Here is a 17,619-nt window from a genome sequence, read left to right as displayed (position 1 = left end):
TTGTGATAGAAGTTTGGCACCTTTTCTGGGGATTGTACTGCCCGGGACGTGCAGTCCTTAGGAAGGGGGCAATGTTACAAATTTTGTAAATAGTAATTATTGCAGTAACGTAACCTGTAAATAGTTTCCCGTAATGAATATACAGCCCCTGTACATTCGGCTGAATTATACAAACCCCCTATTTTTTTTCATTGATAAAATTTGTGAATGAAATCAGATAACGGTCTACGAATTTTGAGAAGGATTTCGAATGTTGTGGAAACTTTTCGATGTTTATAAAAGCGTCCCGCGTGATAAAAAGTGGAGTTTCGATTGAGAATTTGTTCTGAGAGTCTATTAGCTCTGTTCATTGCGAGGCATTTCGCTGTGTTGTTTTCGTATTTGGAAGCAAATATGTGTGTAACTGTTGAGTTTAAGGTGTTGAGTTATACTTGTTTAATTGCTGATGATTTATTTAGCAGTTGTTGATGATCTTCCCTGTACATAGTGTAAATAAATTTCCTGTATTCTTAATCAGGAACTGTGTCGTCCTTTCAAGAAAGTTGGAAGTCTCACCGAATCCGTTACAATATCTTAGAAAGGAACAAGGATAAATTTTTAGGCCCAATTGCTTAAAGTTAGGGTTGCCGAAATATGTAAGACAAAAGGCATTTTTAAAAGATCAATATCAAAAATCAGTATTTTGTCAATTCCAGATAATCAATTTTCATCTAGTTAACTAACTCAGTTTATTGTGATTTTTCATATTTGTTCATATATTTTTTCTACAATTTCTGTTACATGTTGTGTTTAAAATTTGTTTTATATCTTGTATAATTTTCTTGAAAATTAGAAATAATGTTTAATTTCAATACCGCGCGAGATGCTAAGTGTTTGTAACTTTATTGCCCCTAGCGAGGTTTTTTCTCAGAACTACTCATGCCAACATGTGGCAACTTTTTTTTATTTAATAAGAATGACAATAAGAAAATCCCTGTTGTAAAACTCTCCACCCTGTCCATTGAAAATAAATGATTACAGTCCACTCACTCGCTTCAAGATTATTTCAATCTAACACCGCACAACTTCAATACCCCAAAGCAGAATACTTGATGATGTTCTGCAATGTAAAATCATTTGACCAAAATTGTTTTGCAAGTACTTCAAGTATTGTATACACAAGCAACCAACGTGACCATTTCCACAAATCAAGAGCCTTAGAGTCGCTATATAAATAGGACGACGCATCAGCTTAAGTTTAGCTATCTTGGATCGGAATTTTCATTGTTGCGAAGCTAGGGTTATCAGAGAACAATTTCGGGCTTAGCCAAACTGGCAAAAAATAATACTTCATTTAATAAACAATTCATGCATCGCTAATAATTGCTCACAGTGAAAAATCACCAAACGCGATAACTCGCCCCCTCCCCCCCCCCACAGAAAGGAAAAACACTCAAACACTTGGCTCCGATTCAAAATGGCTGATCCTAAGCTGATGCGCCGACTCGTTTATAAAAGGGCTTTAGGGAGCCCTAAATTAAAATCATTTCGTACAGGTTTTTTTCTTTTTTCAGTTTTTAAAATTTTACATTTCTTATGCATTTCTGTAGAACCTAAACCGATTGAGATTCTCCAAAAATATTTTATATGCTTTCTAAAATGTATAGAAAGAGCAAAGATACAAAATTTCATAAAAATCCGAACCGCGTTTTTTTTTTGGCTAATTTTACATGGCATGAAGGAGCAAATAAAATAATGTTAATAAATAAATAAATTACTAAAATAATAAACAAAATGAATCAAGTTCCGGCTAGCATATAATAAAACACTTCAAAACTTTCTAAATAATTAAAATATTTTCAGAATGCAAAATGATTGAAATCTCAAACAAGACATGCAATTTTCGGCGATGGATATGTTTCAATGTTGGGATGTTTCCAAAACATACGTTTATGGGTGAAATTGCAGTGGATGAGGACCGATTGAGAAAAATAAGAAAAAGGGGAACCAAAACGCAAGAAATATCAGAATCTTTTCAGATTAAAAATATGAAATTTCTGCAGATTTTCTACAAATATCTTCCAACTCAAGCTAGAATTTTGCAAATTCTGCAGATTTTTTGAAGTGTAAAGTAAAGCTAAAGTTCCTGCAAAGGACTTATCGAATTCAACATTTTTTGCGAGCTTTCCATCGAATTATCGTAATTTGAGAGAATTTTAGATTTTCGGCAGAAATTTCACAAATATCTGTAGAATTTCTGTAGTAAACTTGTTTGAGTTTTCCTCTCGCATTTGAACAGAATTGTTCTGCTGCTTAGGCATCTGTTCTTCAACATATGTAGCAAATTTATGAGTATTCTGTTTTGGGGTTTCAATATATTGCTATTCATCATCCCCCCCTCCCTTCTCAAACCTGAAAGGCAGGAATAGTTTTGCTTATGTGTGATGGTTGTGTTTTTCAGGTTTTGTTATTGATTAATATGTATTTTTTAGTTCTGGAAACAAGAAATAACTTTTGTCTTGTTTCATTAAGTCAGGATATTCGGTAAAACTTAAATTTCAAAATTAGTAAAATAAATAAATAAAATTAGCAAATTAAAAAGTATTTGAAACTTTTTTTCCTTAATATGCTTTTTTTTTTTTCTCTCTAACAGTGGATTTTTTCTAAACAGGGGAGGCTTTAAGAAAGAACGAAGGGCTTACTGGTGCCTTCATTTCTACAGAATGTTGACACAAAACATGCCTTAATTATAATATTTTGACAATTAGCAAGTTATTTCACATTTTGCAAATCAACAGACATGTCATACTAAAATTTTAGCCATATATTTTGTATTCAATGGTAACTGTGCTTTGGTCATTAGTAAAAATCTTACCCTTCTCCAGATAATGCACAACAAGCTTGTATATGCCATCTATGTTTCTTTAGAGAGGTTAAATTTAGTTGCTCTGATATTTCAGCAGGAGTCATGCAACCTTTAACATCTTGTTTGTTTGCAAATATTAAAACAGCTGACTTGGTTAAATCCTAAAAGATAAATTGAAACAATTATCAAAACATAATGGAGCATTGCGATGACTTACAAAATGGTCATAAGTACTCTAATTGGGCAGCATAGTGAAGGCTATGCAGATCCCAATCAAATAATTACGATGCTGCGAGGTTAGGCTTGCCCAACTATAGTTGAAATTTAAATGAGACAGATTTGTTGGGTTATTTTTTAAATTAATACCCCTAACACTTAAATATACATCGTTTTATACATAAATACATTAATTGCTGTTGATAAACATACAAGACACATTTCTCACATTCAAATATTTTCACAGGTCAAAATTTGTGTATATGTTTATTAAAATTGTTAATGCGTAAAAAAAAAATCATTTTTCAGAGTAAACTTTTGAAGCTTATGCGAATACATACAGTTTTTATATCAATGAAAGTTGGGGCAGTGAGAAGCAAAGGGTGGACATTTTAAAGTTTTGAGTAAAACGTATTTAAAGATAACATCCTAGGTAGGCTTTCATTGATTTTTTTTTTCTAAATCATGCTGTATAGCAGCAACAACCAGGGCTACTAGTATCATCTCTTGCCCCAAGACAGAGGAGAGGTTCACCTATCCTGCATACTGGTTACTCCAAATTTTTAATTTTGTCACTTACATGCCTTTGTTTCTCACTGCCTCAGTTCATAACTTTTTGAAACATATATAAACTTGACCATTCCACGTCTTTAAATCCACCATGTTAATTATTTTGATATCAATCCAAAATTTAGCAAAGTCTAATTGGCGGAGTTAGTGTTGTAAACAAGAAGTAACTACATTATTTTAAAAGAAGCCTTTACAACATTTAATCTTTTAAAATTGTATTCCAGTTTTCTCCAATTGATATTACTTTTAAATTGTTTAACTTCAGGTGCAGTGCATAAAGTAGAATGTTTTCTGTCTTCAATAAATGTTACAATACAATATGGTACATAATGAGACAGGTGCAGCTCCTACTCGCAAAAATATAGTATTTTGTTTCATTATTTAAAACCACTCTATGCATTGAAATACAACACCAGCTCAGTCAATTTCAGCCGAGGACTGCAGTTTCGTGCTTATTAGCACTCACCAACCTGGAATAGGAAATGACTGAGCTAGAGGTGGAAAACCTCTTAGGGAAGCCAAGAGTGCCAAACAAACTGGTAGCTAATATAGAATTAGCACTGACTTATATTAGCTACCAGTTTGTTTGGCACTCTTGGCTTCATTAAAAGGTTTTCCACCTCCAGCTCAGTCATTTTCTATGCTGGGCTAATGAGTGCTAATAAGCATGATGCCACAGTCCTCGGATGGAACTGACCGAACTTGGCGGTGTATTTCATGTATTTCTGCCTTAGCCCTGGTTATAGGGCGGTAACTTACTGAATACGCTCTACGCATTATTATTCTGCCACTAACAATTTCTTACCGCCCAATTCAATTATAATTTTGCAATAGTTTTGATCACACGACTTTTGCTTTATGAATTCGAAGATAATAAAGATTTTTTTTTTTGATACTATTGAAGTGATTCATTTAGGATGAAAATCAACTATAGATGCAACCATGCATAACTTTCTGTTATAAATGGTTTTTTTTTTCTGACTCTTCTAGTGAGTAACTTTTTAGGTAAAATTCTTCTAATGATTTCCTAAATTCTAATCAGTTTAAAAAAAACTTGAATAAGAAATAGAAACTATGCAATGCAGAAGATTCTTTATGAATTAAGGTTATGGAACCACCTTGGTAAGTTGACAACTGTAACTCGAGATGTTGTTCATTTGCGGTGTTGAGTTATCAAGGTTTTACTGTATTTTATTTCGACATTATGAGTTAGTTACATCAAAATGAAATGAAAATTATATTCTTCATTTTTAGTGTTCAAATCTTTATAACTAATAATTCAATGTAAATGTTTGCAAAAAAAATTACATTTAACAATAGGAAAGTTTTCGATTTTTCAATTTTATTTTTATATGATAGAGTAACATGTATGAACATCATAGGTGAAAAAAATTTTGCGATACATTAAGTAGTTTTTTTTTAAATTAATTTTTAATGTTCAAGCGCTTGTGACGTCAAATGGCATAGGAAGTGACGTCATGCGCTCTTCCGATAGGGGAGAAGCCGAAGGTCACACATTCGACTTTGAAGACGAAACGTAAAAGGCTTTTAAAAGGCATTTAACTCCTTGCAATTCTGGAACATTAAACCTCTCATCCTCTCGGAAATATTCGAATATCATCATTGATGTTACATGAGGAAGATTATTTAGATTGTGCTTTAACGAATCCGGTCTCCATAGTGTGTTCAAAAGGATTATTGAATTTCTAAAAAATAAAAATATCAGCGCGCTAAAAATGTCCCTAGCAAAAACAAGGGATCTTCGGCAGAAGGCTGCCCATTCACGCCCTGTGACGTAGGCTCGTGACCTTTCAGAAGAGCGCACTTTTGCGCATGGATTTTTAAAAATTCATTAAAAATCAACCACGGTGTTTTAAAATTCGGCGATGGTGAATTTTTTAGTTTTGAGGGTCAATTAACAATATCCAATAGCCAAAATATGAACATTTAATAGGTTGCAACTTCCCTATTTCTAATGAACAACTTACTTCATGTGCTAACATTCGCCAGACTTCTTCTTTTGTAATTGATAATCTTTCCCTATCTGTGCTGTCAACAACCACTATAAGGAACTAGAAAAGAAATATTTTTGCATTAATTGAAAAATCGAACAAATATTTATTTAAAAAAACGGAATCTTGATGTATACAATTAAAGCTCTCTACCTTCTTAAATGGGACAAAAGTTCTAGGTGAGATGTATGTAAATGCTAGGTGAGATGTATATCAAACCCCCCGTGGGGGGTTTGAGATACATAGGTTATGAGTGTTATGAGAATATGCTTGGAACCGAAAACCGAATTATTAAATTTTTAAATTAAACTTCTTATGCATAAATACTGCTGAGGTACTATTTACTACAACTACACATTTTGCTAACTGTAGCAACTACGTAGAAAATAAACTACTTTATACATGCATAAACTCTTTGGAGAAAAATTAACTTTAGTAATTGTTATTTAATTCACTCTCAATAAAATGAAAATTGAACTTTCTTTTAATGCTTGCCATGTCATTTACTTACCTGTCAACCCCAAAAAAACTAAAGAGTGCAAGGAAATCGCTTTTATTAATAACTTTTGAAACGAATTAACCATTTTTCATCAATATCCCTTTCCCCAATTGTTTTAGTGGGTGGAAAACGTAGAACACTTTCTCCATAAATACATGGTCCCCACAGGGGGGGGGGGGAGCTAGGGATATAACTGCAACAGAACCCAGACTGAAAAGGGGTCCAGGATGCAAAAAAAAGGGGGGGAGGATTAAAACTTGTTATTGCATGCCTATTGACAAAAATGAGGTTTGTGGCACAATCTGGCAACTTGTAATAAATATGGGGCCATGCATGAACATAATGTCATCAGGGTTTCATTGCATCCAATGATTCAAAAAATAATTCAACTGCTGATGTGAGAAGGAATTATTTTTGTTTAGTTTGTGATGTTATTAGACATCAGTAGACCTCATGGGAAAAGGAATGAATTCCTCTGGGAATGAGTTCAAGCATCTTTCGAGATGTTCAGATTTTGAAGAAAATTAATTTGAGGCAAACATAGAAAAAATCTATTAATCCAGGGAAATTGAAAATGTTTTTGATAGAAAGAATTTTGGTGTACCAATGTTCAGGATACAGGTTCAACTATTTATATATGCTTTACAGTAGGTTACCATAACAGGCAGTAATGAGGAGAATCTATACTAATATTATAAAGGGAGAGGCAGGGGCGGATCTAGAGGAGGGCCATGGGGGCCATGGCCCCTCCCAAAGCCATGTGATTGTAGGAATTTTTTTAAGGAAAAAAAAATATTATGAGAAGATAACAAAATTTAACACCTGTGTTTTACTGAAAAAGAAGTATAGGCCTTAATTGAGAGATAAATTATATCCCTATCCTCAAAACAAAACTTTTATTACCAACATTTTTCTCCATCTTTTACATTATTTCGTGATTCCAACTACAGAAACTTGGACGATCTCTAAATGCTGCGGTTCTCAGAGTATACCTATTGTTCACAAGAATAAAGAAAGCCTAAATTTTCGTTTTTATGACTTTAATTTCGAAACTAGGGGGAGGACCACTTTCCCCATGCCCTTTCACAAATGCCTTGATATGTAGCTAAAATTGCATTTTAAGTCTTTCATTTGGAAAAAATGTCAACGGAAACTAGCTTATCCAGCCCTTATAACTTAACTTGCTTAAAAGCAACTTAAATGAAATTTTTTGGGACTTCCATTACAAACGATTTTTGATAGGACCCCCTCCCTCCCTAGTTTATATCGTGATGATAGCTTTAAAAGGAATGTTTTAGAGGAGCTCACAAATCTTCCATCCCTTTCTAAAATGTGATCAAATATAATTAAAAATCGAATTTTTAGAGCCCCAAAGGCAAAATATTTCCAGGAAGGAAGGATTCTAAGCACCTTCACACTTCCTTTTTATGTAAGCAAACATTACCTAAAGGTGCATTTTTAGGCTGCGCAGTTGAAGAGCTAGAAGAACACCCCTCCTCTTCTAACTTCTCAATGTATAATGACAGATATTTTGGTTTCTAAGCTTTATTTTCGAAAAGTATTTTGGGGTCAGCTCGCGAAACCTGACCTTTCTCTGTACATCATCAAAAATAGATAAAATGCGTTTTTAGTTTCCTAATTTTCAAAAATTAATCGGAAATTTAAATTTTCAAACATTTTCGAGGAAGATTCCTAAATCCACCCACTCGCCTAAAGTCTCGATACCCTGAAAATTGAGTTTTTAAAACTTCATTTTAATAAAATTTGTGAGGAGTTCGGAGTTCATTCAAAAATTTCGGATGGCCCCTCCCAAAACAATCGGCTGGATCCGCCACTGGGGAGAGGACGGATTTTTGTATGTTTATATGTTCGAGGTAATCTCTGAAAACATTGCAGCTATTTGAAAAATTCTTTCACTGTATGAAAGGTGCATTCGAATTTAGTCAACTGAATTACGTCAAGCTAAAAAAAAGTTATTGGTACATGTTGGACTTCAAATTTGTATTATAATTCATCATAATTTCCACCATAGATGGTGGCATTGAATTATTAAAATCTTTGTTCATGATTTAGTTTGTCATTTGTAAAAATATTGCTGCTATTAGTAAAAATATAAAAATTTATTTTTCCCCAAAAAATAACCATGGAAGCCTCAGTCTTATTTATTATTGAAAAATTCTAATTTAAAAGCAAAAGAAAAAAATGGGTAAGCAAAGACTTATTTCATTTTTGGAACATCAGGTTAGGAGTATTTTTGCTTTTTGTATTTGAAACATTTAAATCTTTAAAACAGCCTTGATGTGGAGTAGGGCCAAATGTAGGCTTTAAGGTGCCCTAAGCTATTTTAGGTTATGGGGGCCTCCTTTTGTTGTCTGAGCAATGTTTATGATAATGTCCAAAAGACCGAAATTTCAAGTCTTTTCTTTTCACTATGGATGTCTCTTCCTCTTACACATAAACCATGATTTCCCTTTTTTTTTTTTTTTTTTTGGCTGCTCGCTCTTTTGTGTGCGGGATTGATCTTAGAGAGGAAGAAGTATCAAGAGATGGAGTCAAGGACTGCCATTAATTGCAGCATAGAAGGGCCTCAATCTTAGGAGGTCCGCCAGTGTAAAATTTTGAAAACTAGATATGAAATTATGCATGTTGATGTTCAGGCCTTATAAAGGATAATTGGACCTACAAAAGTACAGTAACACCCCTCTTAACGGACACCCCTTAAAGGTGGATACCCATCTTATGCGGACAATTTTTAATTCCCCAGTTCCAATGCCAATAACATTATTAAATCCCTGTCCAGAGGACATCTCTCTATTGCGGACAAAAAAAAATTGTCCCGTTAGTGTCTGTATTAGAAGGATTTTACTGTGTTAGAAAAAGTAGGCAAACAAAAACTTTTTTAAAGTTGCACACTCTTTTGCAAATTATGATAATACAAAATTAAAAATTTTTTTATCCGACAAATTGTTGACTTTAATCAACAGAGGGAGGGGAAAAACTAATGCATTGTCACTTGCTCTTATCCGCTTTCGGTATAATTGATTTTTGATCACCCCCCTCCCCCAACTCACCAACAAACACAACCACTGAATAATATGTAAAATGCTCAATAGTACAAAATGCATTTAATTCTTGAAAGAAATGGTGCAGAGATTTAGGACATGGTTATCTAGAGAATAACATTCTAGCAGTTCATAGTTTATACACTTGATCTTTACTAATAATAAAGCTGAAAGTCTCTCTTCCTTTATATCTGGATCTCTGTCTGGATGTCTGAATCTCTGTGACACACATAGTGCCTAGACCGTTCAGTCGATTTTCATGAAATTTGGCAATTTGGCACAAAATTAATTTGTAGCATGGGGGTGTGCACTAGGGTGGGGCGAAAAATGAAAAGTTTTTCCGATCAACTAGTAATAGTTGCCAAAAGTTGTCTTATGTGATAGTTAGCTAATGTGCAAAATTTGACGAAAATCGGTTAATATCTTCAGGGGGCGCTGCGATCGCAAAGTTTTAACATTGTTTTTTTCCTATAATATCATGGTTTCAATGTAAAAATCATGCTTTTTTCTAACTTTAATTTCACCTTTTTTAATTCTAAAGGACATGTATGTATTAAGAACATATAGAATAGCTTCCAAAAGAAATTTTGTCACTAAACGTTAGCATTAAAAGAAAGCAATGCATGGTTTTGTTGTAAAAACTCCGTAATTTGAAGAGACACTGCCGTCGAGCTCTTAGAATCATGTGAAATGCCATTTAAATACGTCATACAACCTTGAACTCTAACCGAGAAAAGTTCCAGACGCATTTCTACAGCATCGAGTGCACAGCGCAGTGTATGTTTATATTTTCAGTGCATTGAAACGCCATCTCTAACACCATAATGAGCGGAAAACATTCGAAGGATTATTGTGCTGGATCGAAAGTAAAAACAAGGAAAATGTTAAAAGATTTCATTTTCGAAACACCAAAAAATTTGTCTGATTCTGTGTTACCTACTTATGAAGATGTATTTAAGTATTATTTACTTCTTGCACACGAAAAGAAACAGTTTAGTTCTTCCAAAGAGCTCACAGTGACTGAGATAGCAGAAGACGTAGCCACGAAGTTAGAAGAGATATGGCATCGTTCCTCTATTCCTATAGTTTCACATAAACGAATCGTTCAAATGATTCGACATTTTCACGGCAAATATAAAAACCTGAAGAAAACTATGAACAAAAAATCTGTTAAAACAAATGCGTTTAACGCAAAGATGCAGTTATTTTCATCCGAAGCTCGAGAAAAACTTTTCGACATCGCTTGTTGTAAATGCCGTTTCAGTGCGTGTAACTGCGACAAGACTTGCAAAGTTCCTTCCAAAGAACAACTTTTTCTTTTTGATCAGCGTGGTGATAGAAAAATGTTTATTGGAAACATTGATATTCAAACCACAAGAAAATTAAAACTGAGTTTTGAACGAAAAAAGAAAGAAGAATCAAGAGCAAAGAGGGAAAGCATAGTTAATACCCGTGAAGAAGGTTCTGAAGAAACAGAAATTGATAAAGAATATTCAAAAGAAGGTACGGATGAAAAGATCCAGAATTTATAGTTATAAATTATAAAGCAAGCACGTCGCAAGCAAGAGTCAGTTTGAACAAATTTTCTAAAACGTGTGACCGATACGGTGTTTCGAATAGATCAGCGGCCGCGTTGGCATCATCCATATTAGAAGACGTGGGCTTAATTTCTCCTGAAACATCTTGAAATATAATCGATCCAAGCAAAGTGAAACGAGAGCGTAAAAAAGTAAGAAAAAATCTGCAAGCTCATCACCAAGGGCCAAAATGTGTTGATGTACAAGGTCTGTACTTTGATGGCCGAAAGGATAGTACATTGTTCTTGGAACAATCTGTGTCCGGCAGTTATCCTCGAAAAATAATTATTGAAGAACATGTAACACTGGTTATGCTGCCAGATAATAAATACTTAGGACATATTTCGCCAAATCGATCAAACGCAGAAGGAATTGCAAACGGCATACTGGATTTCATTGTCGAAAACAAAATTGATATTACTCAGTTGTGCGCCGTTGGATGTGACGGTACTGCAGTAAATACCGGAAGAAAAAGTGGCGTGATTTTACGCCTTGAAACATTCTTTCACAGACCATTGCAGTGGTTAATATGCCAGCTTCATGGCAACGAATTGCTGCTTCGCCATTTAGTAGAATACTTGGATGGACCAAGTACTAATCCCCGAGGATTCAGCGGTCCTATTGGCAAAATGTTGATAGGCTGCGAATCACTACCGATAGTGAAATATAAAGCCGTTAAGTGCAATATTCAAAACATGCCAACTATCGACCGAGGGGACCTAAGTACTGACCAGAAATATCTACTGGAAATATTTGAAGCCGTTATTAGTGGCGACTGCTCCGTACACCTTTCTGAAAGAGTACCTGGTTCCTTGAATCATTCTAGATGACTCACGACAGCCAGTCGGATTTTGCGTTTGTACATCGGCACAGAATATCCAACAGCAAATTTAAAAATGCTTGTTTCATTCGTTATTAAAGTTTATACACCTTACTGGTTTCTAATCTTGTGGCACGTTATTCATCTGTCGCGTTATTTGCCAGACGACCTGTTACATGTCATCGATCCAGTCATTCAGCGGAACGCCTTTTTTGCACATCCTGAAAACATCTTGCTGGCGATGTTAAATGATGATCGAAGGCATGTACGGCAGTTAGCTGCTCGTCGGATTTTGAGAGTACGAGACACTAATTCTGTGAACAATAATGATATCCGTACTTTTACCATCCCTGAGCTTAACTTTTCTTCTTCCGACTATGTCGACTTGATCAATTGGCAGTGTGAAGAAGTGCTTATAACAAAACCTCCTATAACAAATATACTAACTGAGGACGAGCTACATGACTTAGTGAAAACCGGAGATGTTCCTCATTTTCTTCAAAACATGTGCAAATTTCCTTGTCATACTCAATCTGTGGAGCGCTGCGTAAAGTTGGTGACGGATGCATCTCTGGCCGTAAGTGGAATAGAAGCCAGGGATGGTTTCATTCGTGCACGTTTAGAGGCTCGAAAGGAACTGCCTTTCTTTGAAAGTAAAAAAGACGTTTTTCGTAAAAGCTCTAACTGTGACACATAAATTTGTATCACGTATGTAGTGTAAATTTTTACAGACTTTTAAAATTGTTTATTATTGTTTCAATAGTGCTGTTTAATTTTATTTGTATAATATATTTGCATTTTCATAATTTTTGTGTCACATTTTGTAAAATTCATCAGTGTTTACTTAGTATTGTCCTAAAAGTCACTATTTTTTACTTTTTTGTTTCTTTTTAAGATGCTGGAAATATAAATAAATAACATAAAAGAACTTTTATGGGTTATTTCATATGCTTTCAGTGCATAAATAAATCTTATGAGTAAAAAAATGCAATGATATAAGTTAACAGCATTATTTTTCGTATTTTAACCATGAAATCCGGGAAAAAATCTATAATAAAACTTTGTGACCACAGCGCCCCCTGAAGATATTATCCGATCTTCATCAAATTTTGCACTTTTGCTAACTATCACCAAAGACAACTTTTGGCAACTATTACTAGTTGATCGGAAAAACTTTTTATTTTTCGCCCCACCCTAGTGTGCACCTCAAAGGGATTTTTCGAAAGTTGGATTTTATTCTTTTTCCATTCCAATTTTAAGAAATTTTTACCATGCAAATTATCACAACATGGAAGAGTGTATTACCAAATTATCATAACGTGGAACAGTAACATGGGCAAGCAAATGAATATAGCAAATTAGCGAGAAATTCATCATCCATTATTTGTAAATATACAGGCAAACCAAATGCCCTTTTAATTTTTTACCACGGACAAAAAGCCGCAAAGCTTTTTGTCTACTATAAGTACTATGGGTACTATGAGTAAGAACTATCATTTTAAGACTTGATTTTATAATAGCACTGAAAACCCTTGCAATTTTGTAAGAAGCGTAGTGCTTAAAGCATCAAACTACAAACTAAAAGATTTTTGGATCAAATCCAACAGCTTGTATCGAATTTTATTCCACTATAACACTCAAATAGCTGTCAAGGCATGTCACACACACAATTATGAATGAAAAACTATTGCTTACTTCATATACAAGTAATATTTCATTATTAAGACAGTTGCAAGCATGTTTTTTTTTCTTTATGACAGCATTATGTAGGCTTGTCAGATGCCTTGGTTTGACCGGGACAGACCCGGTTTTCAGACAAAATCCCGGTGTCCCAGCGAGCAATTTACTTCACGTCTCGGAAAAAGATAAATTTGATTACAAATGACCAAATGGTCTAAAATTAATTAGCTGTGAAGGATTATTTAGGATAATAACTTTATCATTTGTAAATTTGACTTTTAAAATTAATATCGGATTAGCTTGTGAAAATTTTTACAACAAGATTTTTTTTTTTAAAAAGACCGTCTTAAAAAAGTCCTAAAAAATGAAAAGTCTATCTAAATACTGTTCATTTTTTTATTCCGTATTCAAAGCGTTTTTTCTAACAAAATAAATTGTAAATATTTACATCAAAGGAGTGAAATGTTCAAATTTTATCTGCTCATGTCATTTTTTATTACCCCTGATTTAGGTTCATACTTAGCAACCATTTATTCATAGCATAGAGAAAAAACTGCCCAATAAAACACTGCAAAAATCAGTGACCATATATGCACCCTTTTGAATACTAGCGACAGGAGGGGGAAGGGCATTCCAATGTCCTGGTTTAACATTTAAGAAATCTGGCAAGCCCAGCATTATGCTTGAACTCACAAACGTGATGTTTTTTAAAAGTTCATTTAAAAAAAAATAATAATAATAGGAATAATCACCTCTGTATTACTGTAATAAGTATTCCATGCTGCTCTTAATGAGTCTTGGCCTCCTAAGTCCCACATTATAAAATGCACATTTTTCCACACAACTTCTTCAACATTACTTCCAATGGTTGGTGATGTGTGTACAACTTCATCCATTAAGCTAAAAAGAATAAATGGATGATTTAGCAATCAAAACAAATATATACATCTAGATTCACAACAAGCACTTTAGTATGACAACTTAAAGCAGAACATATTTTATTTCCTAAACAATAATATAAGATGCAACTTCACTATAAAAACAACCAGAGTATTATTTTTTTTCTAATCACAGGGAACTTCTTTTCAAATACATAGAAGTAAAAGAATAAGGGGTGGGGGGAGAATAGTGGTAATTGTCCATGAAACATTCAACTCAAAACAAAGTCTTGAATTTCAAAATTTACGTTTTTAAAATCTGAATGTATAAATCACTCTGGTTTCATAGGATTAAGGTTTGTTCAGTACAGTGAAACCTCTCTGAGCGGCCACCGCTGCGTTTTCTGAGAAAATGTGGCTGCAGAGGGGTGGCCTCTCTTAAGGATTTTCATTATTGAATTCGAACTACAGTGGAACCTGTTTATCTCGAACCTGCTTATCTCAAAAACCTGTCTGACTCATTTTTTTTAAATTTCCCAGCATTTGTAGTAAAAAAGCCTCTATATCTCGAATTTCAGCAATGCAGTCGCATTTTCGGATTTGGTACCCAGTAATCTTCAAAACAACCAGCAACAACTTCCCTTAAACACAGAAACAGTAGTATTGTTCTCAAGGGCAGCGTCCGGGAATAAGTTTGTTTTGCTAGAAAGACCAACGAAAGGACAGTCATTTCGAGCACTCTCTCGAAAGTAGAGCAAAGGGCAGAGAATGGGACAATAAGGAGAGGGGTGGGCTTGATAGATTTGAAATGTTTGATGAGTTTTTCAAGTTCATGGTTAAAGATCATTCAAATTAAAGACCAATGATAGGCATGAAAAGAAAGATGAAAAAAATGAAATTCTAGAATTCTTGGATGGCAATACATTAATGGAAAAAAAAGAAATTGCTGCCAAGTTTAGTATTCTAGCTAGCACGCTTTTGGCTTTCAACAATAATTAAAAACAGAATGGTTTAACGAACAGAATGCTTTAAAATGGTTCCCCCAATGCAAGGACCAAGGTGTTCCGGTAAGTGGATAAATGCTACCAAAAAAAAAAACATGGAAGATTTTTCTATTGATGGATTTTCAGCCATTGGTAACCTCAAGAGGATAGTTGAATGCAAAAAAAATCAGGCACCAAAAAACAATAAAAAACTATTTTGCTTGAAAAAGGAAAGCTTAAAATTTCATTACCATCAAAATGAATCCTTAAACTTGCAATAAAGTATTTGGTATAAAATAGCAGAATAAATACTTAACAAAACTAATACAGAAGAAATTTAATATTTTGCATGTATTGTCTTTAGTATATAATTCAAACTTTCATCATCAGATTCTAAATTTTAATAAGTTTCTCAAAACCTCCATATCATAAAACCTCTTTATCTCAAATTCCCCCCCCCCCTCCATGAAATTCGAGATAGACAGGTTCGACTGTATACTACTAATGATATAATTCAACACTTTTTAATGATTTTTTAAGAAATAAAGAAAATGTTTTATTTTATTTCTCTTTTTAAGGAAAAAATGGTTCAATTTGTATTTGTTTACAATTTTATCGAAATAACTTTTGAAATTTATTTTTACCTTGTTAAAGATTATTTTTAACATGTTAATCTCGAATTGAGTCACATCAGCTAGGACTTCCAAATTAGCAAAGATGTCACAAATTTTCTCCAAAATTTGCTGTGTTGAAAACTATTTAAAATTTTTCCATAAAGTTAAGAATTATGCTTTTTCTTCTGGAGAAAAAATATCAGCCCTGCCAGTTGCAGAAACAGGGCAACACAAAAACAGAGAATTCCTAACAGTTTGCATAATGAAAGCATGCAGGTCAAAAATAAATTTTTTTTAATGAAATGAAATAGTTGCCAGTCTATTTCAAAGTCCGGACTGGCATCTACTCTGGTGCTCAGAGGGGTTTAAGTGGGCCGCAACATTGTACGAACAGGCTGAAAATTCCGTCCCGATGGAAACTGGCTGCTAACAGGGGTGGCTGCTAAACAAGAGTGGTCGGATCGAGAGGTTTCACTGTGCTCATTATTTGATATATTTATTTTAAAAAATTAAGTTGCTTTAAAAAGTCTTTTCCTTTCTCTTTTTTATACAGTCTATTCATTGAAAGTGCAAAATGTTCATTTTCTATGTTTTACAATTCTATATTTGTAGCAAAAGCATAATTGTCGGTGTTGAGGTTATTTTTTTTTCTCACTTCACAATAAAAAAAAAGAAAACAAAAACTTCCTCACATAAATTAACAAGTACATCACACTTAGCCATTTCTATGATAAAAATGAATATTTAACCTGTTTTGAAAATGAATAGTCAAGACAAAAGGAAAATTTAAAAAAAAAAAAACTGCTGAATGTTTTTAAACTTACAATTGGTACAGAATAGTTGTTTTTCCTGCATTGTCCAGACCCACAATTACAACCTTATGCTCTAAAATAAAAATGAGGACTATGAACAACTACAGTAAAACATTGCATTTAACTAAAATTACAAATTATAATACACAGTAAAATTAAAGAATTAAAAATTATAAGTTAACAATTCAACAAATCAATCACTCAAAATTTATGATTAAAATCATACAACTTGAATAGAATAACTTGATTGAAATGCAGAAAGTTTTCTTCAACTACTTTAGTAGAATCACTTTCTGCGTTCAAAATTTGCAGATTTCTTCAGACACTGATTAATTATTTTGTGATTTTTTTTTTTTGAAGAACATATATATCAGATATATAAGTTTGTTAACAGAGGATTGCTTCAATGTTCAGCATGTTTGAAAATGCTTCGCACCTTCACCAAATTTTAGGCAGGTGATTTTACACTCACACACAGAATACCAGATGAACCATTATCATCTTCACTTGGTATTTTTGTGATGCCAGAAAGAAACAGCAATCAAAATATTCTGCTGTATTTAGTTAAAAGCAGCATGTTGTAGCATATGCGAAATAATAAAAACAACCTTCCTTTAGCAGTAATTAATTATACAAGTTCAAGCCCCCCCCCCCCCCCCCGAAAAAAAAAGGTAAACCTGCCTACTAATGCAATGCATGTGCTTTTTTGCAACATGGCAGGACTTAACTAAGAGTATCCCAGAAGTAAAACACCGCCAGGAGTCCTGCAAGACTACAAATATCTTTATGAATGTCAAGTGTATTTTTCTGGAACACCATGGTGCAGGGTATCTTGCTTTATACCGTTCATTTCTTGGAAATGGGTGGCCAGAGCCTAACCAAAGAATTTTTCAATTGAAACCATTGTTAGTATTTCTCAGAGACTGTGCAGCTAGAACTTTCAAGTCTGATGAAATAAATTAAAAATGCAAATGGGATAGACATATAGGTGATTGAACAAGATGCTTCTGCGATCTCTCAGAACAAAATGTAAACAAATCAAAAGTTCTGT

At 33.7% G+C, this 17,619-nt stretch overlaps 1 protein-coding gene across 1 annotated transcript in view; it reads right to left on the bottom strand.

Annotated features, from left to right (window-relative positions):
- Positions 1 to 17,619, bottom strand: part of LOC129234106 (ADP-ribosylation factor-like protein 5B) — an 86,814-nt gene that overhangs the window by 10,971 nt on the left and 58,224 nt on the right. Inside the window, exons 2-5 of the mRNA XM_054867998.1 lie at positions 16,581 to 16,641; positions 14,034 to 14,181; positions 5,620 to 5,703; positions 2,855 to 3,006 (exon numbers count right to left, since the gene is read on the bottom strand). Of these exons, the coding sequence (XP_054723973.1) occupies positions 2,855 to 3,006; positions 5,620 to 5,703; positions 14,034 to 14,181; positions 16,581 to 16,641 (445 nt within the window). The remainder of the gene's footprint in view (positions 1 to 2,854; positions 3,007 to 5,619; positions 5,704 to 14,033; positions 14,182 to 16,580; positions 16,642 to 17,619) is intronic.

This window comes from Uloborus diversus, chromosome 1, assembly GCF_026930045.1.
Source record: "Uloborus diversus isolate 005 chromosome 1, Udiv.v.3.1, whole genome shotgun sequence".
NCBI classification, from domain to species: domain Eukaryota; kingdom Metazoa; phylum Arthropoda; class Arachnida; order Araneae; family Uloboridae; genus Uloborus; species Uloborus diversus.
Note: the sequence above shows the minus strand (reverse complement) of the source record. Positions and strands in the feature narration are given on the sequence as shown.